The 21,555-nt window shown below is 47.3% G+C and overlaps 1 protein-coding gene across 1 annotated transcript in view; it reads right to left on the reverse strand.

Moving 5' to 3' along the window:
• Positions 1–331: 331 nt before the first annotated feature.
• The window catches only part of ADCY10 (adenylate cyclase 10), a 45,753-nt gene continuing 24,529 nt past the window's right edge, over positions 332–21,555 (reverse strand). The window contains exons 15-31 of the mRNA XM_074322438.1: positions 20,949–21,223; positions 19,492–19,628; positions 17,105–17,233; positions 15,646–15,924; positions 15,255–15,545; positions 12,432–12,501; positions 11,930–12,161; positions 9,862–9,969; positions 8,899–9,074; positions 7,900–8,056; positions 6,122–6,326; positions 5,947–6,043; positions 5,289–5,404; positions 4,320–4,437; positions 2,598–2,793; positions 1,334–1,522; positions 332–851 (exon numbers count right to left, since the gene is read on the reverse strand). Of these exons, the coding sequence (XP_074178539.1) occupies positions 693–851; positions 1,334–1,522; positions 2,598–2,793; positions 4,320–4,437; positions 5,289–5,404; positions 5,947–6,043; positions 6,122–6,326; positions 7,900–8,056; positions 8,899–9,074; positions 9,862–9,969; positions 11,930–12,161; positions 12,432–12,501; positions 15,255–15,545; positions 15,646–15,924; positions 17,105–17,233; positions 19,492–19,628; positions 20,949–21,223 (2,934 nt within the window). The 3' untranslated portion in view covers positions 332–692. The remainder of the gene's footprint in view (positions 852–1,333; positions 1,523–2,597; positions 2,794–4,319; positions 4,438–5,288; positions 5,405–5,946; positions 6,044–6,121; positions 6,327–7,899; positions 8,057–8,898; positions 9,075–9,861; positions 9,970–11,929; positions 12,162–12,431; positions 12,502–15,254; positions 15,546–15,645; positions 15,925–17,104; positions 17,234–19,491; positions 19,629–20,948; positions 21,224–21,555) is intronic.

A 21,555-nucleotide genomic window follows, 5' to 3' on the forward strand; every position in this document is an offset into this window, starting at 1 on the left:
GACTCTCAGAGGCACAAAATGTCAATAAGAAGTATTCTTTCCATCAACAGAGAGAGACGGTGATGGGGCAGCTTCTCCGAGATCAGGGAAACGGATGCTATCACTTTCTTGAATATAAAAATACATAAACTCTAGGTATATAAAAGATACCCGCATCAAAATTGCTACTCTTTCTATTTTTCACCATTTCACTCCCACAGGTATTTGATGCATGCAGTTAGTGGTCGGCGCTACAAAAAGTATGGCTTTTCAACTCTTGCCCTTCCAGACCACGCCGAGAATTTGCTATTTGTAACCCTGTGCTACATACAAAAGATTGAACAACTGGGCATTTAAAAATAAACATTTTCAGTTTAATAGATTAACTAGAAATGTACGTTGTGACATGTGCCATTTTGATATTGGTATTTTTCCACGTGATAACAATTTTGCATGGGGTTGAAATAAGCTGGTCGAGCTAAAACAACATGAAAGGCCCAGGCAGCCTGTGTGAAGCTGGGAAAGGAAAGCACGGCCCGGCCGGCCCTTGTGGACCCTCCAGAAAGAGAAGAAACCAACATGTGTGGTTCTGTGTCCGAGCAGCGAGGGTGTGTAGGAAGCTGGAGGGTGCTGGCCACAGGGAAAGGTTAAGAATGGATAACCGCAAGAGAATGGGACTTACTACGAAAATCTTCGTTTTCTTTCGGGAAACGTTAGAAAGGATTGTCCAGGATATTCACTCTCATCAGGAATTTGTTTCTTTGGATGTCCAGGCTTACTTTGCTGGACATAACTTTTTCCCAAGACGGGAGACTCAGGACTGTCTGATGCCAGTGGTCCTTGGACAGCTCGGAGCTTGAATACCACCATTCCTGAGAGGGGCAATGAGGACATAGGACCCATCGGTGTCCCGTATCAGAGTGGCTTTTCGAGCCATGTGAACCCACAGACAAATAATGAATTTGGCGGCCCAAATAAGGCTACTGACACATGACTGTAAATAAGCACATCGACGTGTACGTGCGCTCACTTATTCAACAAATCCTGGGTGTCGGGCACGATGCTAGGTATTAACCGTGGGTTTTGCCTCCTAAGAGGGGAGGAAAGACATGCACAAGAATGTAGCACAAACTGTAAAGTGGTGAGGGGCAGAGCTCTTGCTAACGGGGATTGGGAAGAGGGGGAGGTCCCACGAGAACTCCGAAGGGAAGAGGACGTGCATGTAACTGGACTGTGGGCACGTCGCCCTGTCAGTGAGTCCGGAAGGCTCGTGGTGGCCTCAGCAGGCCTGGCCCCGGGGCTTCCTCAGAAGGGTGAGTACCCCCGGCCCAGCTTGCGAGTGGACGGTCCTTACCTTATTCATGCTGAGCCAGCATTTCTCCAGCATGTTGCCCTGTGTCTCCGAGAGCTGTAAGGCTGTGTTCAGGAAGAGGTCGCAGTTCTGCCCGTTGCCCATGAGTAGGCAGACATAGGCCATCAGGTGGTATAAGCGCGGGTGGAAGATAATGGCCGTGGTATTTTGAGCTACCAGAGTCTCCAAGTTCTGAAGAAAAAACAGCACCGCGGTATCAGAAAGGGGTCCTTTGCTGTTGATTTGGGGACATTTCAAGGACACAATCAAGCGAAAAGTATATTACAGAGACATACATGAGAAGGAGTAGAGATAAGACCAAGAATGTGATATAGGTGGGGTTTGTTAACCCTTCTCTGCAACCACTTAAAAAAATACATTTTCTTCTGATTAGCAAAGCAATATAAGTGGATTGTCCAAAATTTAGGGAAAAAAGTGAAAACAACAACAAAAATCTAAGAATCACCCATAATCGTGATACCCAGAAATATTTTTAACATTTGGGTACCTGCTCTCCCACTTTTTTATTTCTCTGCCTGTTGTGCGCTCTCTCTCTCTCTCTCTCTCTCTCTCTCTCTCTCTCTCTCTCTCTCTCTCTCACACACACACACACACACTCATACCCACCACGGTTAGGGTCGTACTAATCACACGGTGATTTTCCCATTTAGCATTAGGTGACGGATGACAGGATTCCTTTACATCAGGGCTCACAAATTCAAACGCTGACAGCAGCCAGACAAGTGACACAGAGAAGCAGGCTGGATGCAGCATAAGAAGCACCGGAGATCATGTCACAGTGGGGAAAATGTGCACTAAGTGTCACCCCTTGTCGACTCCGGCCAATAGCCACCCTTTGGAATGAGAGCCTCATGTTGCCAGATACTCCAATTTTTATAAGAAGGGTCAAAAATTCAGATTTTTTAATATGAAATATCCCAGTGTTTAAATGTGCCATTTCTGACTTAGCCAATCTTCTTTTTGAAGTGTGTGCAGTTTTTATTTTCGCTTAGTGTTTTAACGGTGTAAACCTGAGAGCAATATCTTTATAGATACGTTTTTGTTTGCCCTCTGATAATTTCCTTAGGATAATTCCTAGGATGAGAATTACCGGGGCGAATGGTGTGCATATTGTAAAGGTATTGAAGCATTTTGCCAGCGTGCTCTCTAGAAAGTGCACGAGATTGCTTTACAGGATGAAGGTTCCATGAAGAACAGAGACCCATTTACGGAGAGATTTGTGCCGGAAACCAGAAAGGAGCCTCACCTTGAGGAGCACAACTCCTGCGTCCTGAGCCCACTCAGAATGCTCTTCAATTTGCTTCTGAAGGTAGAGCACTTGCCCCTCCAGGTACCTACAAATTCCTTGGGAGTAAAGTGCGGTCGGCGTTTTTCTTGCCACGAGATTTTTCGCTTTATTGGAAAATACATGAAAACAGTCCCAGTCCTGAAGTCTGGCATACCTGCACCGCCACAGAAGAATCAGAAAAGTCAGTGTCACCCTTGGAAGGGGCTAGTTTTCTGAGCTCGATCCCTCTGGAGGTGTCCCAGTCCCTGGGCCTCTGGAAGGCGGCCCCCTGCCTACCCCAAACAAATTACGTGCTGTGGAGCTAGGGAAGGATACAATGTTTTGATGGTTTTGATGATTTGAGATGAATAGAATACTTGGGGACATTCAGATCCCACTGGCCACCATTTATTGAACTCTTTGGACTTTTCACAAAGTAAAGTAGATCAGATACTTGGAGTTATAAATTCTAGGGCTTGAAGAAATTGCTCCAATTCCAAAAAGAGATGACCTAGGCCAGGACTACTCTGAGAAGCACTGGCTGTGTCTACAGCTGTTGAAAGAACTCTCTAGGTAAAATAGAGCGGAATCAGAAGTTAGGGTGACTTTCAGGCTTTAGACTTCTTGAACGTTAACTCACATAGGCAAGTTAATTTGACCTTGAACTATAATTCCTTTGGACGTTAATGTGCAAGGGTAATTAATTTTTGGATTTTAATTTCTCCCAAGGAATTTTATAATAAGATCTTTATTCAAATTTGGAACTGCTCTACTTTGTGGCACTTTATATAGGAATGTCTTCATCTTGTCATCTAATCTCTTCACAAAAATCTCTCAATATTGGACAACATGGCTGCATATATAATTTGAGATGGGGAGTAGACTAGGGAATGACTTTCTGTCCTTGAAGTTAAGGCCATAGCTGCAGGCTTACTGAGTTAAAAACGAAAAGGGTTAAAGAACTGAGCCTCAGGCTTACTGGGCTGATGGGGAACGGGACTGCTTCTTCCTTCCAGTACGGGAGGGCCTTCCACCAACGTACAGCTCCCACCCCTTTCCCTGCCTCCCTCACTCCTCCAGTTTAGATAAGGAGTGACTTATTTGGAGATGTCAGGTGTCGCTCAGTGCCTGCCCCTCTCTTTCATCGTGAGAACCCGTGAGGCCCACAGCAAGCCTGGGACTGCTCGTCTCCCAGCCTCCGTGAGAGGAGACCAAGGTTCTCCAGAAATGACTGCTCCTGAGTGTTAAGCCTAACCCCGGGGTTCAATGTCAGGAAGCCCACTTGCCTGCAGAAATCAGCCACACCCTCCAAACCAGCTCTACCAACAACAATTTTCAACATGATTAGATCTGGGGGGGGGGGGGGCAAATGGTGCTCTCTATTAATCTCGCTCAGACCTGCACCCTCCTCAGAAGAAGTCCTGCTCCTATTGGTCCCCATAGGCACCATATGACAGACAGGTGTGTAGTGATTTCTTGTTGCATTGAATACAATGGAGGCGGCATCACTTTCCCGCTTGGCTGAGGCGCATGGGCCTATTAGTGACCCCCAAGGTGTCTTTCAGTGTTAGTCCACTCGGATGCCTGCCGTCTGTCTCAGGGGTACATTTCAAATGCTTCTACTTCCAATCTCGTAGCACTCTTTTTCAGGAGTCAACATTTTCAAATTTGGGGATTTAGTAACACACAAGTCATGGTTACCAGACAGCCATACACGAATAGAGCCCTAGGAGTATTCCACTGTGGAAGTTGAGGATTCTGTTGTCTTCGCTTTGGTGGATGAATTCCAAACATTCTTCAAATGTCCTATAAACAAAGCCTAAAAGAGAGCGAAGAGAGAGCGGTGCTGGGTGTGGGGGTGGTCACCTTTCCCAGGAGAACTTCCCACTGTGGGGAGAGGCCTCCTTGCTGAATACTTGCAAGCACAGGGCGTCCTGGGCGTTGCCACAACCACAGGCCTGTACTGCCCTGGTTGGCCGGGTCCCAGCTTTTGCGGACATGTGCATACAGGACCTAATTCCGTAGTGCCAACCAGGCAGAACTGGGCTTTAAGCCAGACCCTCCCGGCTCGGCCTTCGTACAGCCTGGGACGTCTCCGTCTTCCCACCTGTGCTTTCCTATTGGCAGCAATATTTGCATCCCCTTTCAAAATCATGTGTGGGGAAAATAATGCACAGCTTGGCCCCTCTGGTTTAACCTATCCCCTGAGGGCTGCCTAGTTGGTGTAACCTGAAGTTTATCAGGATTTGTTTCCCAAATCACCAACAGCGACCAGTGCCCGGAACGCTCACCATGAGCAATCCAATCCTTCATTCTAAAGAATGACATCACTAAGTATATATATCCTGCTAAAAAGTAAATATCCTAGTACGTAAAAGACACATAATGAGACATTGCCAGACAGTGCCACTCGCGTGGACATTGATCTGACATTTTAACTGGCAGCTTATGGCCAACAGGTTCCTCCAGACTGACTTTCCCTCCTTGCTGGTCTCTTACAATCCTTGCACCCTCCAGCCGGCTCCTCAGCTCAGAGCACCAGGCTCTCCCCTTCCCTGTCTTTCCGGCCAGACACCTCGTGATCTCAGACCCCATCCCTTTCAGCTGCCATACCACACCAACACGAGTGGCACACCCCCAATCTCTTATAAACTCCACAGCCATGCTTACCAGAATACAGCATGATGTCCATGCAGGCAAAATAGAAAATGGCCTTGCTCAAGATGTGCTCTTCTAACACAGACAGGTCCCACAGCCACCCCAGCGTCTGGATCAACTGCTTGTGCCTGTGGGAAAGCAAAGGTTGTAGGATTCACAATGAGTGGGAGGAGAGGAGCACGGTCAGCTCTGGCTTTGCCTCAGTCCTGCCAAGTAATTCACGGCCAAATACAACCCTTAAACAGACTTCAACCCCACTCCGAAATCTCCTCTAATTGGATCTTTGTTCAAACTGCTTTCGTGGACTTCCAGGTCTAGACGACCAGGACCAAGCCCGTTGGGCCTCCAGTCCTGGCTGCTGGTCTGTGGGCACTGCCTCCTCCAAAAGGCTTTCCCGTCCCATCCCCCCAGCTGGGTGCAGGGGAGGCCTAATTCCCAGGTGGGGATGGCTGCCTACCTCTCCTTCAGTCACTGGCCAGAGCGACCAGAATAGAGAGGATGCATGTGGAAGAATGCTGGGGAAAGAGCAGTGATTATCAGTTATAACCTCTTACTGTAAACCCTCCTGCCTTTCCCACCCTATGGTATGGCTGGAGTAAAGTGAGCCCAGAACATTCCATTACGATGGCTTCCTCCCCCTAATTTTGGAAAATGCTTTAAGATTAAATACCTGTTTCTCAGGAATAGAGATCTACTAAGCCAGGTGAGGACCTTGTATCGATTGTTGGGATTCTGGAGCAGTCCCCACATCGTCTGGGCTCGAGAGCCTGAGGAGAAAACAATTGCAGTGTATTTCTGGGTATTCCTGCTATCCGCATGTCCCCTCTTGCTCAGCCAGCCCTTACCTAAGTCAATGGCCAACTCCAAGTGACCCGTCAGGAGCTTGTTGTAGCCCAGTGTATCGGCCACATACGTCACGATTTCAATGCCCTGGCCTTTCAGCGGGATGTTGATGATCTGCTCTATGGCCATGACCTCGTACTTGGACCACATGCCCTGGTAGCCGGCCAGCTGGTGGTGCACTGAATAGTCCAGGTAGGCCTTGATAATCTGAAAAGGCAGCGGTGGGGGAGTGGAGGGGCATAACTGATAGGGCACCCCACGCAGAAAGCCCAGGGGCACTGCCCAGTGTCTGCCAGCGCACACATGTTAAGTAAGCTTGGGCATGGAGCTGGCCGATTGGCCAAGCCACGGGCTTAGGTACAGAAATTAAACTGGGTTTCTGCCATCTATTTACCAGATCACCCAGGACGAGCTAGATGGCCCATCTTGCCCACAGAGTTCTTAAACAAAAGATAAGAATTTTAGTTTCTGTGACAAATGAAAGCAATAGCTTATATATGCGGATATGTGATTGCGTAGCAAAAAGCCTGGAAGGAATCACTGCCAATTGTAAATAGTAAGGGAGGTTGGATGGTTTTTTCACAGCATGTTTGAAATAATGCTGCCAGAAAGGAAGGAGAGCCAGAAATGCTGGTGGACGAGAGAGGATTGTTGGGCAAATGGAAAATCCATAGCTGCAAGGAAGCCCAGGACTGCCTGGCCTGGGAGCAAGAGAACTGAGCCGAGCTGTGTCGTGTTAAGGGGAAACCATGAGGCTCAGAGGGGGTGTGGCTTGCCAGTGCTTACACCGGTGGCAGGTCGGTGGGGTCCTGGAAACCAGTCTCCCGGTTCTTTCTATCCTCCTGTGCTGAGTGCCTCCTCAGTGTTTGAACTTTCCCAGCTGTTCTGCTCTCTGTCACAGCTGCCTTGTTAACAAGTATCTTTTGGTTCACTTTCCAGCTTTGACTTTTCCATCTTACCTTCCCTCGCCCCCCAACTCCACCGCGTTTTTAGGAGAGAGCCCCGAGTACGGAGGAGAAGTAAAGCGTCTGATTCAATCAGCAGTCGCTGAGCACCTGCCCTGTGCCAGACACTGATCTGGCCGCTCAGGCTGTGACCAAGATGACAGACAGGGCCCTGCCCTCACGGAGTTCACAGGCTGGTAGGGGACACAGATCACACGCTAACACAGGAGCAAAGAGGAAAAAGTCAGGTGGCGATCAGAGCTACGAAAACAGAGGGACAGGCTGGAGAGTGAGTGGGGTCGGTGGTCAGGTGCCCTTCAAGCTGATAAGCAGAGAGTGCAGTCAAGGTCAAGGGAGGAGCACTGCAGGCGGAGGAAACAAATGCACCGGCCCTAACGTGGGATTGAATTGAGATGTTTGAGGAACCAGAGGAGGAGAGGAGGATGGCGGACAGGCCAAGCCCAGTGCAACGGGCCTTCTAAATACTTGTGCACCCCAGTCTCCTGGGAGGACCAATGGCGGGGACAGACTCCTGGCAGGAACGTGAGCTCCTCCGCAATTTCCCTTATTATTGATAATGAATGACCCACAAACGGAAATGACTGTACCAGGAGAAACCCAGAATTGATGTGCTTTTATAAAAGCGCCAGGTCACTTGCATTAGATGAGTTGGATTTAGCTCAGTGAGTTCTTGCTCTTGTCTCCCAGACTTTTCCTCATCTAAGGCTCGTCTTATTACTAGATCCTCGTGACTTTGAATCCCAACTCACTTTCACTAGGCTTCTCTCTCCACATGAGAGGCAGGAATTTAAAACGCAGCTACAGAAATACCCCACCTGGAAATTATCTTGCGTTTCCAGTGCTGACTTCACTTGCATCATGGCTGCCAGGTGGGCGTAATACTTGTAATGAAAAAACTCATTTAAGGTATAGATCCTCCAGAGCAAGGAGAAGCAGGTGGTTTGCTGGTAAAGTTGTGCCAGCCTCTTCTTCCTGGTAGGTCAAGCACACACATAGGACACGGAAGGTCCCATCAATAGCATGCGTGGGGGGAAGTACAGGTGCACAGTCCAGACCACAGGTCTGGGGTGAAAGCAGACGTGGGTTTGAGGCCGGCCCCCCTTTACTAATAAGCCCATCACTTTTCATGAAACACATTTTCTCCACTGCAGAATGGGGACCATAATACCTCCTTTGTTAGGATTAACTAAGGTAAGTGATGTAAGTCACCTGTCAGGTCATGGCTATTTACAGGAAGGTACTAAGAAGCACATTTATATCAGTCCTGTTTGACTCTGATGGCACCCCTCTGAGAAAGGAAGGAAGAATTAACTCCATTTTATGTAAGCAGAAGGTGAGACCCAGACAGGTTAAGTAAGGAACTCCAAGTCACACAGCTGGAATGTGACCAGAATGTGACACACTGGCCCGTCCAGTGTGTCATTTCCTTCACTGCATGTTGCTATCAGGAGCTAGGAGCATGGCGCATTTTTACAACCACATTCTGCCATGGTCTGTATGCATCCCCCAAACTCCCATGTTGAATCCTAAACCCCAGAAGTGATGCTATTTGTAGGCGAGGCCTTTGGGAGTGATTCGGTCCTAAGGGTGGGGCCCCTCAAGAGTGGGATTAGTGCCCTCATACAAGAGCTCCCACAGGGCTCCCTGCTACCTTCTACCATGTGAGGATACAACGAGAGGTCTGTGACCCTAAGAGGGCCCTCGCCCGAGCATGCTGGCACCTTGACTTCCAGCCTCCAGAACTGCCTTGGGGTCTGAATGTATGTGGAGGTCTGTCTCCTCTGGGGAGCGAGACGCGATATCCCTCCCCTTACCCTGGAGGCAAGCTCTCTTGGGCTTGCTGATCTACATAATGGAAGAATCTGTTACTTTCAACGTGAGTCTGGAGAAACAGGGAGATGAAGTTAGAAGGAAAATTATGGTTGAGGAGCTTCAGTGCCTTCCTCAGCATTTTCTTGGCAAGCGTCATCTGGCCCATGTTGAAACAGACCTGCAGGGAAAGGAGAAGCGATGATTCTGGACTTGGTTGGTATGTTCCAACAGTAGATATTTTGGGGATTCTTATTTTTTTTTTAAGAAAAGGTAATTTATGGCCCAGAAACCCCCACCCCACCCCCCAGTGCTTGGCATAATGGTAAATGTTTCTGGCATGTATGTGTGGAAGGATGGTTGAATGACTAGGATTTAGCATCTCTGCTGTGCACCATCTACCTCTGAGAAAATGTTTATCCATTCGTGTACCTTTTTGGAGGTTGTTAGAAAAATATTTCATACAGATATCATGACAAGGAAGATCTTGCTGTTAGCAAGTGATGATGAGGAGGTTTGAGCCCCAGCGCTTGGTGTTCTGGAGCCTTGGAAAGGGTCTGTGGTGGGGGCTGGGAGGAGATTGCAGAGAGTATAGGGATGACGGCTACTTTTTCTACACTGTTTCCCTGAAAATAAGACCTAGCCAGACAATCAGCTCTAATGCATCTTTCGGAGCAAAAATTAATATAATACCAGGTATTATATTATATTATATTATATTATATTATATTATATTATATTATATAAGACCCGGTCTTATTTTACTATAAGGTAAGTGATGTAAGTCGCCTGTCAGGTCATGGCTATTTACATGACCTTATTTTACTATAAGACCGGGTCTTATATCAATTTTTGCTCCAAAAGACACATTAGAGCTGATTGTCTGGCTAGGTCTTATTTTCGGGGAAACATGGTATGTAAAGCCCCAAGGGAAAATCAGATTAATCGTGTTTTTAATGGTGTCTTACCTGACCTTTGAGGCTATAAAAGGTGGCGGACTCAAACATGTGACTCCAAGATTTTTCGTTCCTGAGAGTTTTCAGCAATCTCTCTCCTTCATTCAAGTATACGTATGCCTGCAAAGAATTGAAAGTGTTGAGTCAGCAGGGATCCAGACCTCAGAGGGGCCATCGCCCCAGACTCCACTAAGAAGGAGACCCAGGAGCCACTCTAGGTCCCACCCGCACCTTGACCCCTGCTCCTAATGAGAAAGGACCTTTGAACTCTAGACAGGGACTCGAAGGGTAAAGCTCCCGCTGAAGATACAGGCCACCCTCATGTGCATCTTTTCCCCATCGTTCTAGAGGATGAGTCTAGAAATCTCCCCCTTTCCTCATGTGGCCACATCAATCACTTTCCCTAAAATTTCCCCCAGAGCAATTTCCTGCTTTGAGTATAATTCCACCTCCAACCCCCTAATTTCCAACAACGTATTCAGGGTCCCTGATACATCCCCACATCTAAAGGAAGCTGCTCTCTCCTGTTGGAAGGAGTTATGAGCCACCCCATTTCCTTCGCCAGGGCCATCTTTGGGCGGCGGAAAAAGAAGGGAAGACTCTAAGCAGCTCTCCTGGCTTCCTCTCCAACCTCTGATGACGTCGTTAGAGAGGAGAATCTTGGCACGTGTGAACACCAAGGCGGGTCAGACCTGAGTACAAGAAGAGGAGGCAACACCCCCGAGTCTCACGGCAGCCTGCGGGGTGCGTGGGAGGCAGGAGGAGGGATGTCCCATCAGATTTTCTCTGATGGGGAGGGGGTGCCAATGGCACATCTGGGACCTTGGTCTGAGGTTCAGCTTCCACTTACTGTCTTTCCTGACTCAGCAAGGAGTCGAATGGGCATGTGCACAGGTTTAGCAAGGTGGCCCCAGGATCCCTGAACCTTTTCTTCTGGGACTCATGGGTCGTATCCCGTCTTCTCCACGTGTGTGTATAAAATTTGCCTAGGAGACTCTCATTCTTACCAGAAATACTTGAGAGAACTGGGGCTTACCGACATTTTTCATGGTTTTTTAATTTTATGTAAATCTAAGATGTGAGGGTTGCTTAGGCTGCTGTGACCACCAGCACCTGTGCAATACAGAGCAGCCCCCGAGGGTGGGCTTGAGGGACTGCAGGCAGGGCCTCTTCGGTGTGGGAAGCTCTCCCCGGAGCTGGCGGGAGTCAGGGGAAGCCAGGCCCAGGAAGGCAGGCATTTCCTCGAGTGAGTTCAGGGAAGGTTAGTCCAGCCAGCTGCTTCAGGAAAAGGGACCCAAGGTCACGTAAGTTTGAGAAACACAGTATGCCCTAGCCCTGGCCTGACCCTCTGGGAGATTCAAATGTATCTCAGCATCTTAAGACACTGACATATCTGCAGTACAGAAACCCACTTAGGTTTACTTAGCTAAGGCGTGTTAATAAGCTAGTGTTTCCTAGCTTACTTAACAACGAATCCTTTTTATTTCATTATATGGGTCAAGTCCCCTCATTTCCAAGGGCATAGTGTCCTGGAACCTTCTTTACAATTATCCTGGAGAAACATTCACCAGTGCTTTGGGGGTGTAAACGTATGTACAATAATTTAGCACAAAGTACACAAAGACCAAAGTGGGTGAGCCTCTTTGGAGGTCACCAGATTAAAACCAGCTTTGTACTTATCTGAAGACCTACAGGTATTTGGAGAAGACTGAGTCGTGAGTGCTGCGGCTACACGACCGTGAAGATTCTGCCAAGACTGAAGCATGGCTACCAAGTGCCCTCTCTGCAGCATTTTGGGAATGAGGTATGATCCCCACCCCTTAAATACAGGCAGACAATTCACGGTCAGTTTCTAAAGGTGGCATTATTTTGAATGACGTGTAACGCTAGCTGTAGTTTGTTCTAACATCCTTGTCTTAACCTCACGTCCTTCCTTTTCTAAACAGTTTGATTTTCAGAGGAAAGGGGTGCTGGCAGGAAGCAAGAACATGAAGTAATGAAAAGCACACGAGGGCTTCCCTCTGGCTCTGGTCTCTAAGTTGTCTCAAGGGTGGAAGAGATCTGGGTAGAAACAGCTTACCATGTAGTTATCATTCAAGATGAGATAGGCAGATGCGATTTCTAGGAAGTAATATAAGGCTTTATTCTTTTCTCCCAAAGCTAGGAAATGGTGGGCCAGAGGCATGGTGACCACCTCTAGGATGTCCTCACACTGGCAAGATTCCAAAGGGATGATGTCTGCCTCAGATGTCCTCATTTTTACTATAGTGGCGTCAAAGAAACTCAACACCTTTTCTCTGATTTCTTCAGAACTGTTCAAATGCAGAAATAAATAGGAGTAGTAACTTGTAGATACAGTATAGCTTTTGATATGCAAAGATCTTTAAAAACTAAGGAAAGAGCAAGATTATAAAACCTAATGTAGATACCACTGACCAAACTCACCAAGTACACGCCCTGACATTTCTCCACTTGTACCTACGAGGCCAGAAGTGCTGGCCAGACAAACGATCCAAGCCGTGTTCTGAATTGAATGACAACCGTGTATGCTCTACCTCCTAAACAATTACATATGCCTGTACCTGATATTTTCAGGAAATATCTCAGACTTCTTCGGAATCTCTATTTTGGAAAAGATGATCTCTTCTTCAGCTAGAAAATAAACAAACGAGTTGTATGGTCATTGAAATGTTCCATGTGGCAGAGATGTCTGGTGCCCACCAAAGACTCCTTTCAAAATATCCCTTGTCACTGCCCAGCCAGGAGCCACATTTCCCAATCCCACGGCATCGTAAGTGAAGCCATGTGATGACGTGTGCAGGGAAAGAAACTATCATTCTATTGTGTGAAGCCACTGAAACGTTAGGGTTTGTTATAGATGACAACATTCTCCCAGCTCATAAAAATGTACAAATTCATGATCTGGAAGAAAGTGACATCAGTTTTTAGTGGAGAAATATAGACATGTGAAGGTAATACCCCGAAAGCCTAACTAAAGGGTAGAGAATCTTCGGTCAGTCCTAACTTCATTATGTTAGAAAATTCCATAGTGATCTTAAAACAGAAAACAAGTGTGGGTTGTCTGGTCTAGCCACTTCTCCACTGCAGGAGAAGGAAGGATCCTAGAGAGGAGAAGGGACTTGTCTCAGATCACCGGTGTGGGAGTGATGGAGACAGACTGGAACCTAGGTCTCCCGCCTTCAAGGTGAACACATTACTCCATAGGTCTTTTCATCTATAAAAATACAGCTTAAGATATCCCCTTTTTCTGAGAGCTTCTGTGCCCTTGCTCCCACGGATCTAGTGCCCGAGTCAAGGGTGCCCCCTGAGCCCCACACAGCCCGCTATCATAGGTCTATCACACCGTATGAGCATGACCTTGCCCCGCTCCTCCCCCAAACTGCCATCTGGTAGACCCCTAGTGACTAGAATCTGAGTGCATTCAATGATACCCCTCAAGTGGCTCTTGTCAAGTCACCAGTGGCCTCCGTGTTGCTGAATCCAAAGATTACATCTCTGTGACCCTTTAAATACAATTGACGTCTTTTTGAGCTGGCCTTTGTAACACCTATTCCCTCGGTTCCCTCCGTCGATGGCTCTGATTCCTCCACCAACATTCCAAACATTGGTAAGCCTCAGTTTCGCCCTGGGTCCCCTTCTCCATCCACATTTCTTTCTCAGTAATTTCATCTGCCCTTGATCTTGAATTCCATCCATATGCCACTGACTTTCAATTGTATATCTCTAAGGCCTGACATCTACCCTTAAGTACAGACCCATGAAAAATCCTCACACGTCCTCTCCCAAACTCTGGGCGGGCAGGTTGATCCCAGTGCCACCACAGGCCACTCTAACCTTCTTAAAGGTGAAGCACGCCCTGTCCTTTGTGTCCTCTAACAGACCCCCAGGGAGACACCTTGTTAGGGTTGAGGTGATGAAGGAAGCGACCAACTTGAGAGCACAGCGATCCTCATGGGTTCTCCCCCAAGAAATCTCTTCACAAATCCTGGCCCTTTCCACACACTTCGTCATGTGTGTGTCTTGGATGTGGATGACGGATCCAAGATTCTAACTGATTCTCAGCTATTTCCTTTGTAAGTTCTCTTCTTCCGTCTATGTATCTCACTTTTGTTTGCAGCATCCACGGTATTTCAGTGCTTGGTACAAATTTCAATTCCAACATCAGGTCACACCTATGCTACTTTTATAATAGTACTTAAAAAAACATATTGACCATTTTGGAAAAATGTAACGCATATGGGGGAATATAGTAAACACTAGTAATAAACAGTAGGCTCGCTGTGTGTACATTCTCTTCACGCTTCCCTGCCCCAATGGGCAGAGACTACTGCGAAGTCGCACCGTCTTTGTGCCCAAGCCCTCAGGGGACTTGCAACCCGCACATGTAGCCTCTCCCCATATGAGGCTCGTGAGCTAAAGCCTCATTGCTCTTTTTTAAAAAGGGAGATTGGCCAGTGTTAGCGCGCTGCCAATGATACGCTTGAACCACTAACTGTGTTAGCGCCAAGCTGCTTTCTCCTTGATCAAGTGCTGAGAGAGAACTGACAGGGAATCACCGTCCTCACTCTGCTTCGTACCTAACACTGCATCTGTGAACCTCTTCCAATCTCCTTGGCCCGTATTCCCGAAAAGCCCAAACCTGCACTTTGGGAAGCTAAGGTGGAATGGGCACAGCATGAGCTTGGGAATTACCTTGACCTGGCATTGAATAAAGTCTATCATTTGTTCTGTGGTGTTGCACAAGTTTTTAATTTTCCAGAACCTTGATGTTCTCATGTATAAAATGCAAAGATCCCTCCGCCTTGAAGGGTTGATATGAGGAGCAAATAAGAATGCATGTAAAATGGAGAACGAATGACAATATTTATTTTGTACCTACTATGTGCAAGGCACTTTACATGCATTTCTTCCCAATTTTTGATATTCTTATAATACAGGAATCCTCTCATTGTCGCCTCTGCTGTCCCAGCCAGGCTTAGCCATAATCACCAAGGCGATGGGCTGCTCCCTGGCCACCCACGATGAGGGCTGGACTGGGCGCTGCTGCCCTCAGTCTGGCATCCATCATGTCTGTGGGGACTGAGCCCTGGGGCCCTTGAATCCTATACCCCTGAATCCTCTGTTTTCCCAGGTCAGATGGCCGGTTTGTAACTTTCTCACTTTTGCTTCACAGATGGTCTTAAATCCCTGTCCTGAGCCCCAGGCCTTTTTGGAGGCCTGGCCTGCTCAGCCCTGCCCCACTCTCTCCCACTCCTCCCTCAGGGTGGCCCGGCCCTGGGGGACGAGGCATCCCTGAGGCCCAGAGCCACTCCCTCTAGGTTTCAGTCGCCACGTGGCCCAGGACCGGTTAGGCCGCATTAGGACTGGAGTAATGTGAACTGTACCTTTAAATCCCTGGGACTTGGCCATCTTCCTGATGGTGTCCATGTCCAGGGTGTTGAGCCGAATGTCCACCGTGAAGTGGTGGTAGGGAATGAAGTCCCCACTGCGGCAGCGGTTGCACTTGTGGGCATTTTCTTCTAAGAAGCAGGCGCACTTCAAGTGCATGGCCTTCTTCTGGTCCTTCAGCCACAGCTCGTAGGCTGTCTTCTGCATCACCGGCCTGCAGAACCGGAAGATGTGGCACTCGATCACCTCGCTTTCCAGTTCCTGGAGCTCTTCCTGAGGACCGTGGGCTGCAGAGGACAGACAGGGCTCTCAGCCCAGCCTCCCGCCGCGGGAGCCCCGCAGTACTGTCCCTGAAAGGACACACGGGGCCACCCAGGCTCTACTCACGTATTCCTTCCGTGGGCTTCAGAGACAGGGAGCGGTAGTGCACCTCGAACGAAGCCGCGTTCTGCTTCAGAGCCATGCGCAGCTCCTTGCCGTTCCGGAAACAGTAAAAGATGTTGGATTTCACGAGCATGGCCAGGGCCTTGATCATCATCTTCAAGTTCCAACAAGGAAGAATCTCAAACAACAAGTCGGGGGTGAAGGTCAGGCCGATGATGGCGGCACACCTCACCAGCATCTGGTGGGAAAGGCTCATGCTATCCAGCTGTACCAGAGAGATTTCTGCGGGTGGAAGCCACACAGAGGGCGTTTTGTCACATACCTTCCTCCTCTACAGTTCTTGTTCACAGGCAGCCAGCCCAGCCAAGCCAGAACAAGTGTTTGCTTAGCGCCTGCTTCACAGATGGCCCTTGTGCTGGGAGCACAGAAAGGCAGATGCTATGGTCTAAAAACACGCGTGGCACAATGGCCAGACACAGATAAGAGCTATTTCAAGGTGTCCTGACGTTGTGGTCAAGTGTGAACAAGAGTTTGTGAGGAGAAGAGGGGTCATGGTGGGCCTGCCATCCATGTTCTGGGTTCTGTGCTGACCTCTCGAGCTGGTCCTTCTCTGCCTTCTTCACTGGCTAGCCTTCCTCCTGGGGCCTAGCAGGAAGGATGCTCTCCATCTTCCCCAGGGCTCCCTCTATTCTCGTGACAATCCATTCCCTGTCTATGCTTATGACAAAGTCTCAGTTCCTAGCTCCAGTCCCAACTTTCCATCTAGGCTCAGCACCATAGCATGTGGCTTCCGGGACATCTTGACCACGATGTCCCTCCGTGACACCACCCTCATCAGGGACAAAATGAGAACTTTCCAACTCTTCTACAGAACACGACAGAGGCTAAGCTCGCCCACCGTCCAACTTTAGTAGGCATAGGGAATGAAACCACAAAAGAGAGCTAGACATTCTTTTGGGGACTGATAACCTTGAGGCATTCTTAGGTCATCCTTCAGAACATCTGAACTTCTTGATAGAAGGCATGAGTCGGAGCTGAATGCATAGGAGAACTGCCTTCAAGTTAGTTTTCCTTGAAAGAATAATGATACACCTCTGATATAAATGCCCTTGTCATTTCTTATGAAAGTAGATGGCAGAAAATGCTTCAGTATTACATTTGCTCTTTCGTTGTTTGTTGTCTGTTTAATTGAAAATGGACTATCCCTCATTCTGTTGCGCAGTTGAAGAAAACTGTTCAAATCAGGCTCCAGAATATGCAGAGCGGGAAGCTGGCTCCTAATTAGAAGCAGAACAGCCAAGCCTAGAGTGGAGCCTTCCCACTGCCTGGGGCAACGGAAAACAACCCCAGTCTTACTATCGTCCTTTCTTCTTTTTTAGATAGTCGTCCTAGAGGAAGCAAAAATGGGGGTGAAGGGGTGTCTAGTTCCTTGCAAATGAACACCAGGTCAAGTTGTCTTTACCTTTTAAGGATGCTGGTGGTGACAAGTTTTTCAGTCTGACATCACCAGTGAGGTTACAGACTTCTTTAATCTCCTTATCATCACGGAGAGTAGCTGTTTTTAATCCCTCTGTTAGCTTAGTATAATTCTCTATAGGGAGAGAAAAGGGAAGAAAAGTAAAGTCATTGTCGTTATCCGGATTTTCCAACAGACTTTGAGATGGAGCTCACGTGAGAAAGAGCAGGACGAGATGAGTGTTGGCTCACCAAATATTCTGGAATACTGTGTTTTAAGTAAAACCAATAGATGAAAATCTAAATTTACTCAAAAGATGATCTGCCCCCTGCCCCAAAAGGATTTGTCAATAACTATTGGAAGTCTGCCACAGTAAGCACTTTTACAACAATTTGATCAAAGATTGTCAGGATAATCATATATTATAGTTATAGTATATGGTAACGTACACTTGCGCGACATTCAAATACCTCCACTCAGGAGCAAACATATTCATGGGGAGACGGTGCTCTACTTATGACATGGTTTGTATCAGCAAGAGATATTAAAAATGGTGAGGTTTGAACAGGAAACTCGCCTATTAGTTTTGTCTCCTGGTACTCCCAAATGCATTATTTATTTCCCCCACCCCCGAGTCATTCATGTAACACTTGAGTTGCAAGATGCTGTGATAAGGTGATGTGAGAATATGAAGGTGAACATGACTGAGTTGCTCATCTCCTGGAGAGAGAAGGTCTGTCCACAAAGAGCTAGACTGCCAGGCGGTAAGTGAGCGCCATGTGAGTGGGCGTGAACTGCAGGCGTCGGAACGCTCCCATCGGCACAGTACAGACTTATCCACCACTGCCTGTGAAGGCGGTAAATGTGAACGATGCCCTCCAGGGTCTTCAAATCTATGAGACAGACAGCTAACCAAGTAATACTACTAATCATGGATTAGCAGTATTATAGTATCATAATGATTAGACAGACAGCTAATCATAATACTAAGAAGAGTGATTTAAGAGCAAAAGAGCAAAGAGTAACCTGGTGTGGGAACGGAGGAGAAAGAGCAATTACTCCAGACTTGGTGGATTCAGAACCGCTTCCTGGAGGAGGAAGTATTTTGGTTGAACCTTGAAGCATGAAGGGGTATTCGAAGTGGAAAGCAGGGGGGCAATCAATGCAAAGGCACAGAAGCCACTGAGCACTAGGCAAGTTAGGGGACTGAGGAGATGAGTGCACGGAGAGTGGGAAAGGGAGGTGCACTGGAGAGACTCTGGGAGCACAGAGTGGAGGACATTACCTTCACACTCTGAAGTCTGAACTGTATTTCATAGACAGTGCGGAACTATCATCGGTTTCTGAAGAGGGCATAGTATTCATCCAACTACTTACTTTTAGGAAGGTAATACTGGAAGCAGCATGTAGGAGAGGTAAGTATAGAACAGGGCATGGAAGATTGTTCGTTTTATGAATTGGGAAGTGTTCCCTCCGCCTCTACTTTCTGGATGAGACTGTGCAGCATTGGAGATAAGCCACTGTCCTACCCATTGTCACTTCTCGACATTCCATTATTATAGTTTCTTACACAGTCTTGCCTCTCCTAGTCTCTTGTCTGTTGAGTCAGTCTTTCTTGATGACAAAGTCAGATAAAAAAAAGTAGAAAGAAAGAAAGGAGGGAAGGAGGGAGGGAGGGAGGGAACTACACAACAATATCCCTCATGAATGTAGATGCAAAAATCCTTAATACAGTATTAAGCAAATCGAATTCAGCAATATATAAAAATAATAATAGAACGTGACTAGGTGGAGTTATCCAGGGATGTGAGGCTGGTTCAATATTTGAAAGCCAATCAATGTAATCCACCACATTAATAGAAAAGAAAATTCACATAATCATCACAATCTGTGCAGAAAGTCATCTGACAAAACTCAACACTCGTTCATGATAAAAACGCTCAGAAAGAATAGAAATAGAAAGGAACTTTCTCAATTTGATAAAGAGCATCTACAAAACAACCTACAGCTAACAGGATACTTAATGGTGAAAACTGATGGATGCTCTCGGTAGATGTTTGTTGAGTGAAAAATGAAAAAGGATTTGAGTTCCTTTACCCCCATTTTATAGCAGGTACCTACCAATGAAGGTTGTGACTAGTTCCAAAATATCAGTAGTTAAATGGCATATGTGGCATGGGAACTCTGGACCCCTGACTTTCAAGCCAAAATTTTATTTTAATTCCATCTTTATACTCTCTCCTTTCATGGAAGAGACAATACCTTTTCAATCTTCATGGGTCTCCTTCTCCTGTGTGTCAAGACATACTTCATTTCTTTCCCCCTTTCTTTCTTTCTAGCCACCCTCTCAGCAGAAGAACAGAGTGAGAAAGAACCATTGCTGGGAGACTTACTGAACAGGTTATTCCAGGTCACATTTGCCTTTTCCTCAGACTCCATCGGCTGGAAAACGAGGACCCTGTGATGCTCGAGGTTTTTCAGCAATTCTTCACAGTAAAATGGGATCCCACAGCTTCCCTCCACCAGGTACCTGTAGTGAAAACAAGGTAATCTATTCACATCGAAAACCCATCTTTCAGGAAGGAAAACTTTTTGTGTCTTCTCAATCACTTGAAAATTCTCTTTTCGTTCTCCACTGGTTTCGGTTTCTCGTTTTTAGGGATTCCTTTTTCCTTCCATTTTTAAAAACCATGCAAAACATTTGACATCTTTCCAAAGCCAAAACTATGTAATAAGATATATCCTCAGTCTTGCTTCCCTTCCTCGCCTTATAAGTAACCATTTTAATTAGTTGCTGGTTTATCCTTTCAATGTTTCTTTTAGAAACTACAAACAAATGCACACACATACGAATGTCACCCCTTCCTTCCATGAAAGACAGCGTGCTGTGCATTCTGCACATGGGGCTGCACCTTGTTTTTCCACTTAACAATGTGACCATCCCAGGTCATCCCTCCATATGGCGAGATTGTTCTCGTTTGTTTTTCTTTGTGATTCTACCTATCCCCTTAGAGATGGGCGTACTTATACAAATAATGCCTCAATAAGAACTTTGTTCGTATGCCACTTCATATTTTAAAAATTCTTTGAGATGCATTCCTAGATCAAAAGGTAAATGCATATATGTACACACATGTATGTACATGCATATATGTAGTGTGTACACACATATACCTGCATGTATGTACATGTGTATACACATACATATGCATACATACATACATACAGAGAAAGAGAGACAGAGTGACAGAGAGACAGAGGGAGAGAGCGTGCCACAGTCACACCTGGAGGTATCGTACACAAGATGAGGACCAAGCCAGACCTCTTGCAGAAGCAAGGCAGCCTCCTTCGAGGCAGAGGGGTGCTGTCCGAGTCATTCAGGGCCTTGCTGTTAAGCCCCCGGGAGGAATCGCCCAGAGGCTCAGGGAGCACTGACTGAGAGCCGGCCTTCAGCCTGCGTGGACACAGCCCCAGCGGCAGACCGCATCACCGCCAGCCGAGGAGGCCCTTGCCTGGCTGCAGGTGTGCTCTTTCTAGTTTACCTGTTTGCCTTTCGTGTCCCTTGCCCATGACGATATCCTGACTGAGGACAGATGCGAATACACCCACACCCAGCATGAGGAAAGGGAAAGAAAAGTGATGTCACTAAGCCAAGTCTGAGAGGCGTGACAGGGGCCGTCGCAAGGAGGAAACGGGGAGCAGCACCCCTCCTACCGCACGTGGGGGTGGGGAACGGCCCCTTGGGAAGGCGGGACCGGCCACTTGCCCGCATCTTAAGGACCCTGGTGAAGTCTGGCCCTGGGCCATGAACGCCGGTGCCAAGGCCTCGGCACAGAAGCAGGTTACTCACGAGTTCAGTTCTTTGGGGATGCCGCTAATGTTGAGGTCCAGGCAGACCTTGTTGCGGATGTCCTTTGGCTGCACGGCGCCCAGGGTGATGTAGGTGGTGTTCCGGTTCTTCATGATGGTGTTGGCAGCGGCACAGGGCATGTCCAGGAAGGGGGACAGCGACATGATGATGAAGACAGGAACGGTCCGGATGAGCTCCTCCAGGAAGGCCCAGGAGGCCGAATCCACAAACTGGCACTCATCGATGATGAAAATAATCCTTTTCTCTTTCACTGTCTGGAGCAGGCAGAGACACAGGAAGGAAAACGCTGTAGGACTGTGGTTTTATACATGTGCACGGGGATGCATGTGTGTATACATTGGTTCTGCGGTGCTGAGTTCAATCTTGCCATTCCAATAACTTTGTAGTAATTTAGGTTCCACTAACTTGGAATTGATGGCAATTGGGACAGAGCTGGCTGGAATGGACTCTTCCTTGGTCAAATCTTTGTGAAAGATATTGCCTATTTGTAGGACAGATGGGGCTGTAGCCAAGCAAAAGCATGTTACATAAAAATAACTGATGTTTCCTACAAATCATTTTAATCTACTAACAGATGATGGTCTTG

The sequence above is a fragment of the Rhinolophus sinicus genome, linkage group LG17, assembly GCF_036562045.2.
Source record: "Rhinolophus sinicus isolate RSC01 linkage group LG17, ASM3656204v1, whole genome shotgun sequence".
In the NCBI taxonomy this organism is placed as follows: domain Eukaryota; kingdom Metazoa; phylum Chordata; class Mammalia; order Chiroptera; family Rhinolophidae; genus Rhinolophus; species Rhinolophus sinicus.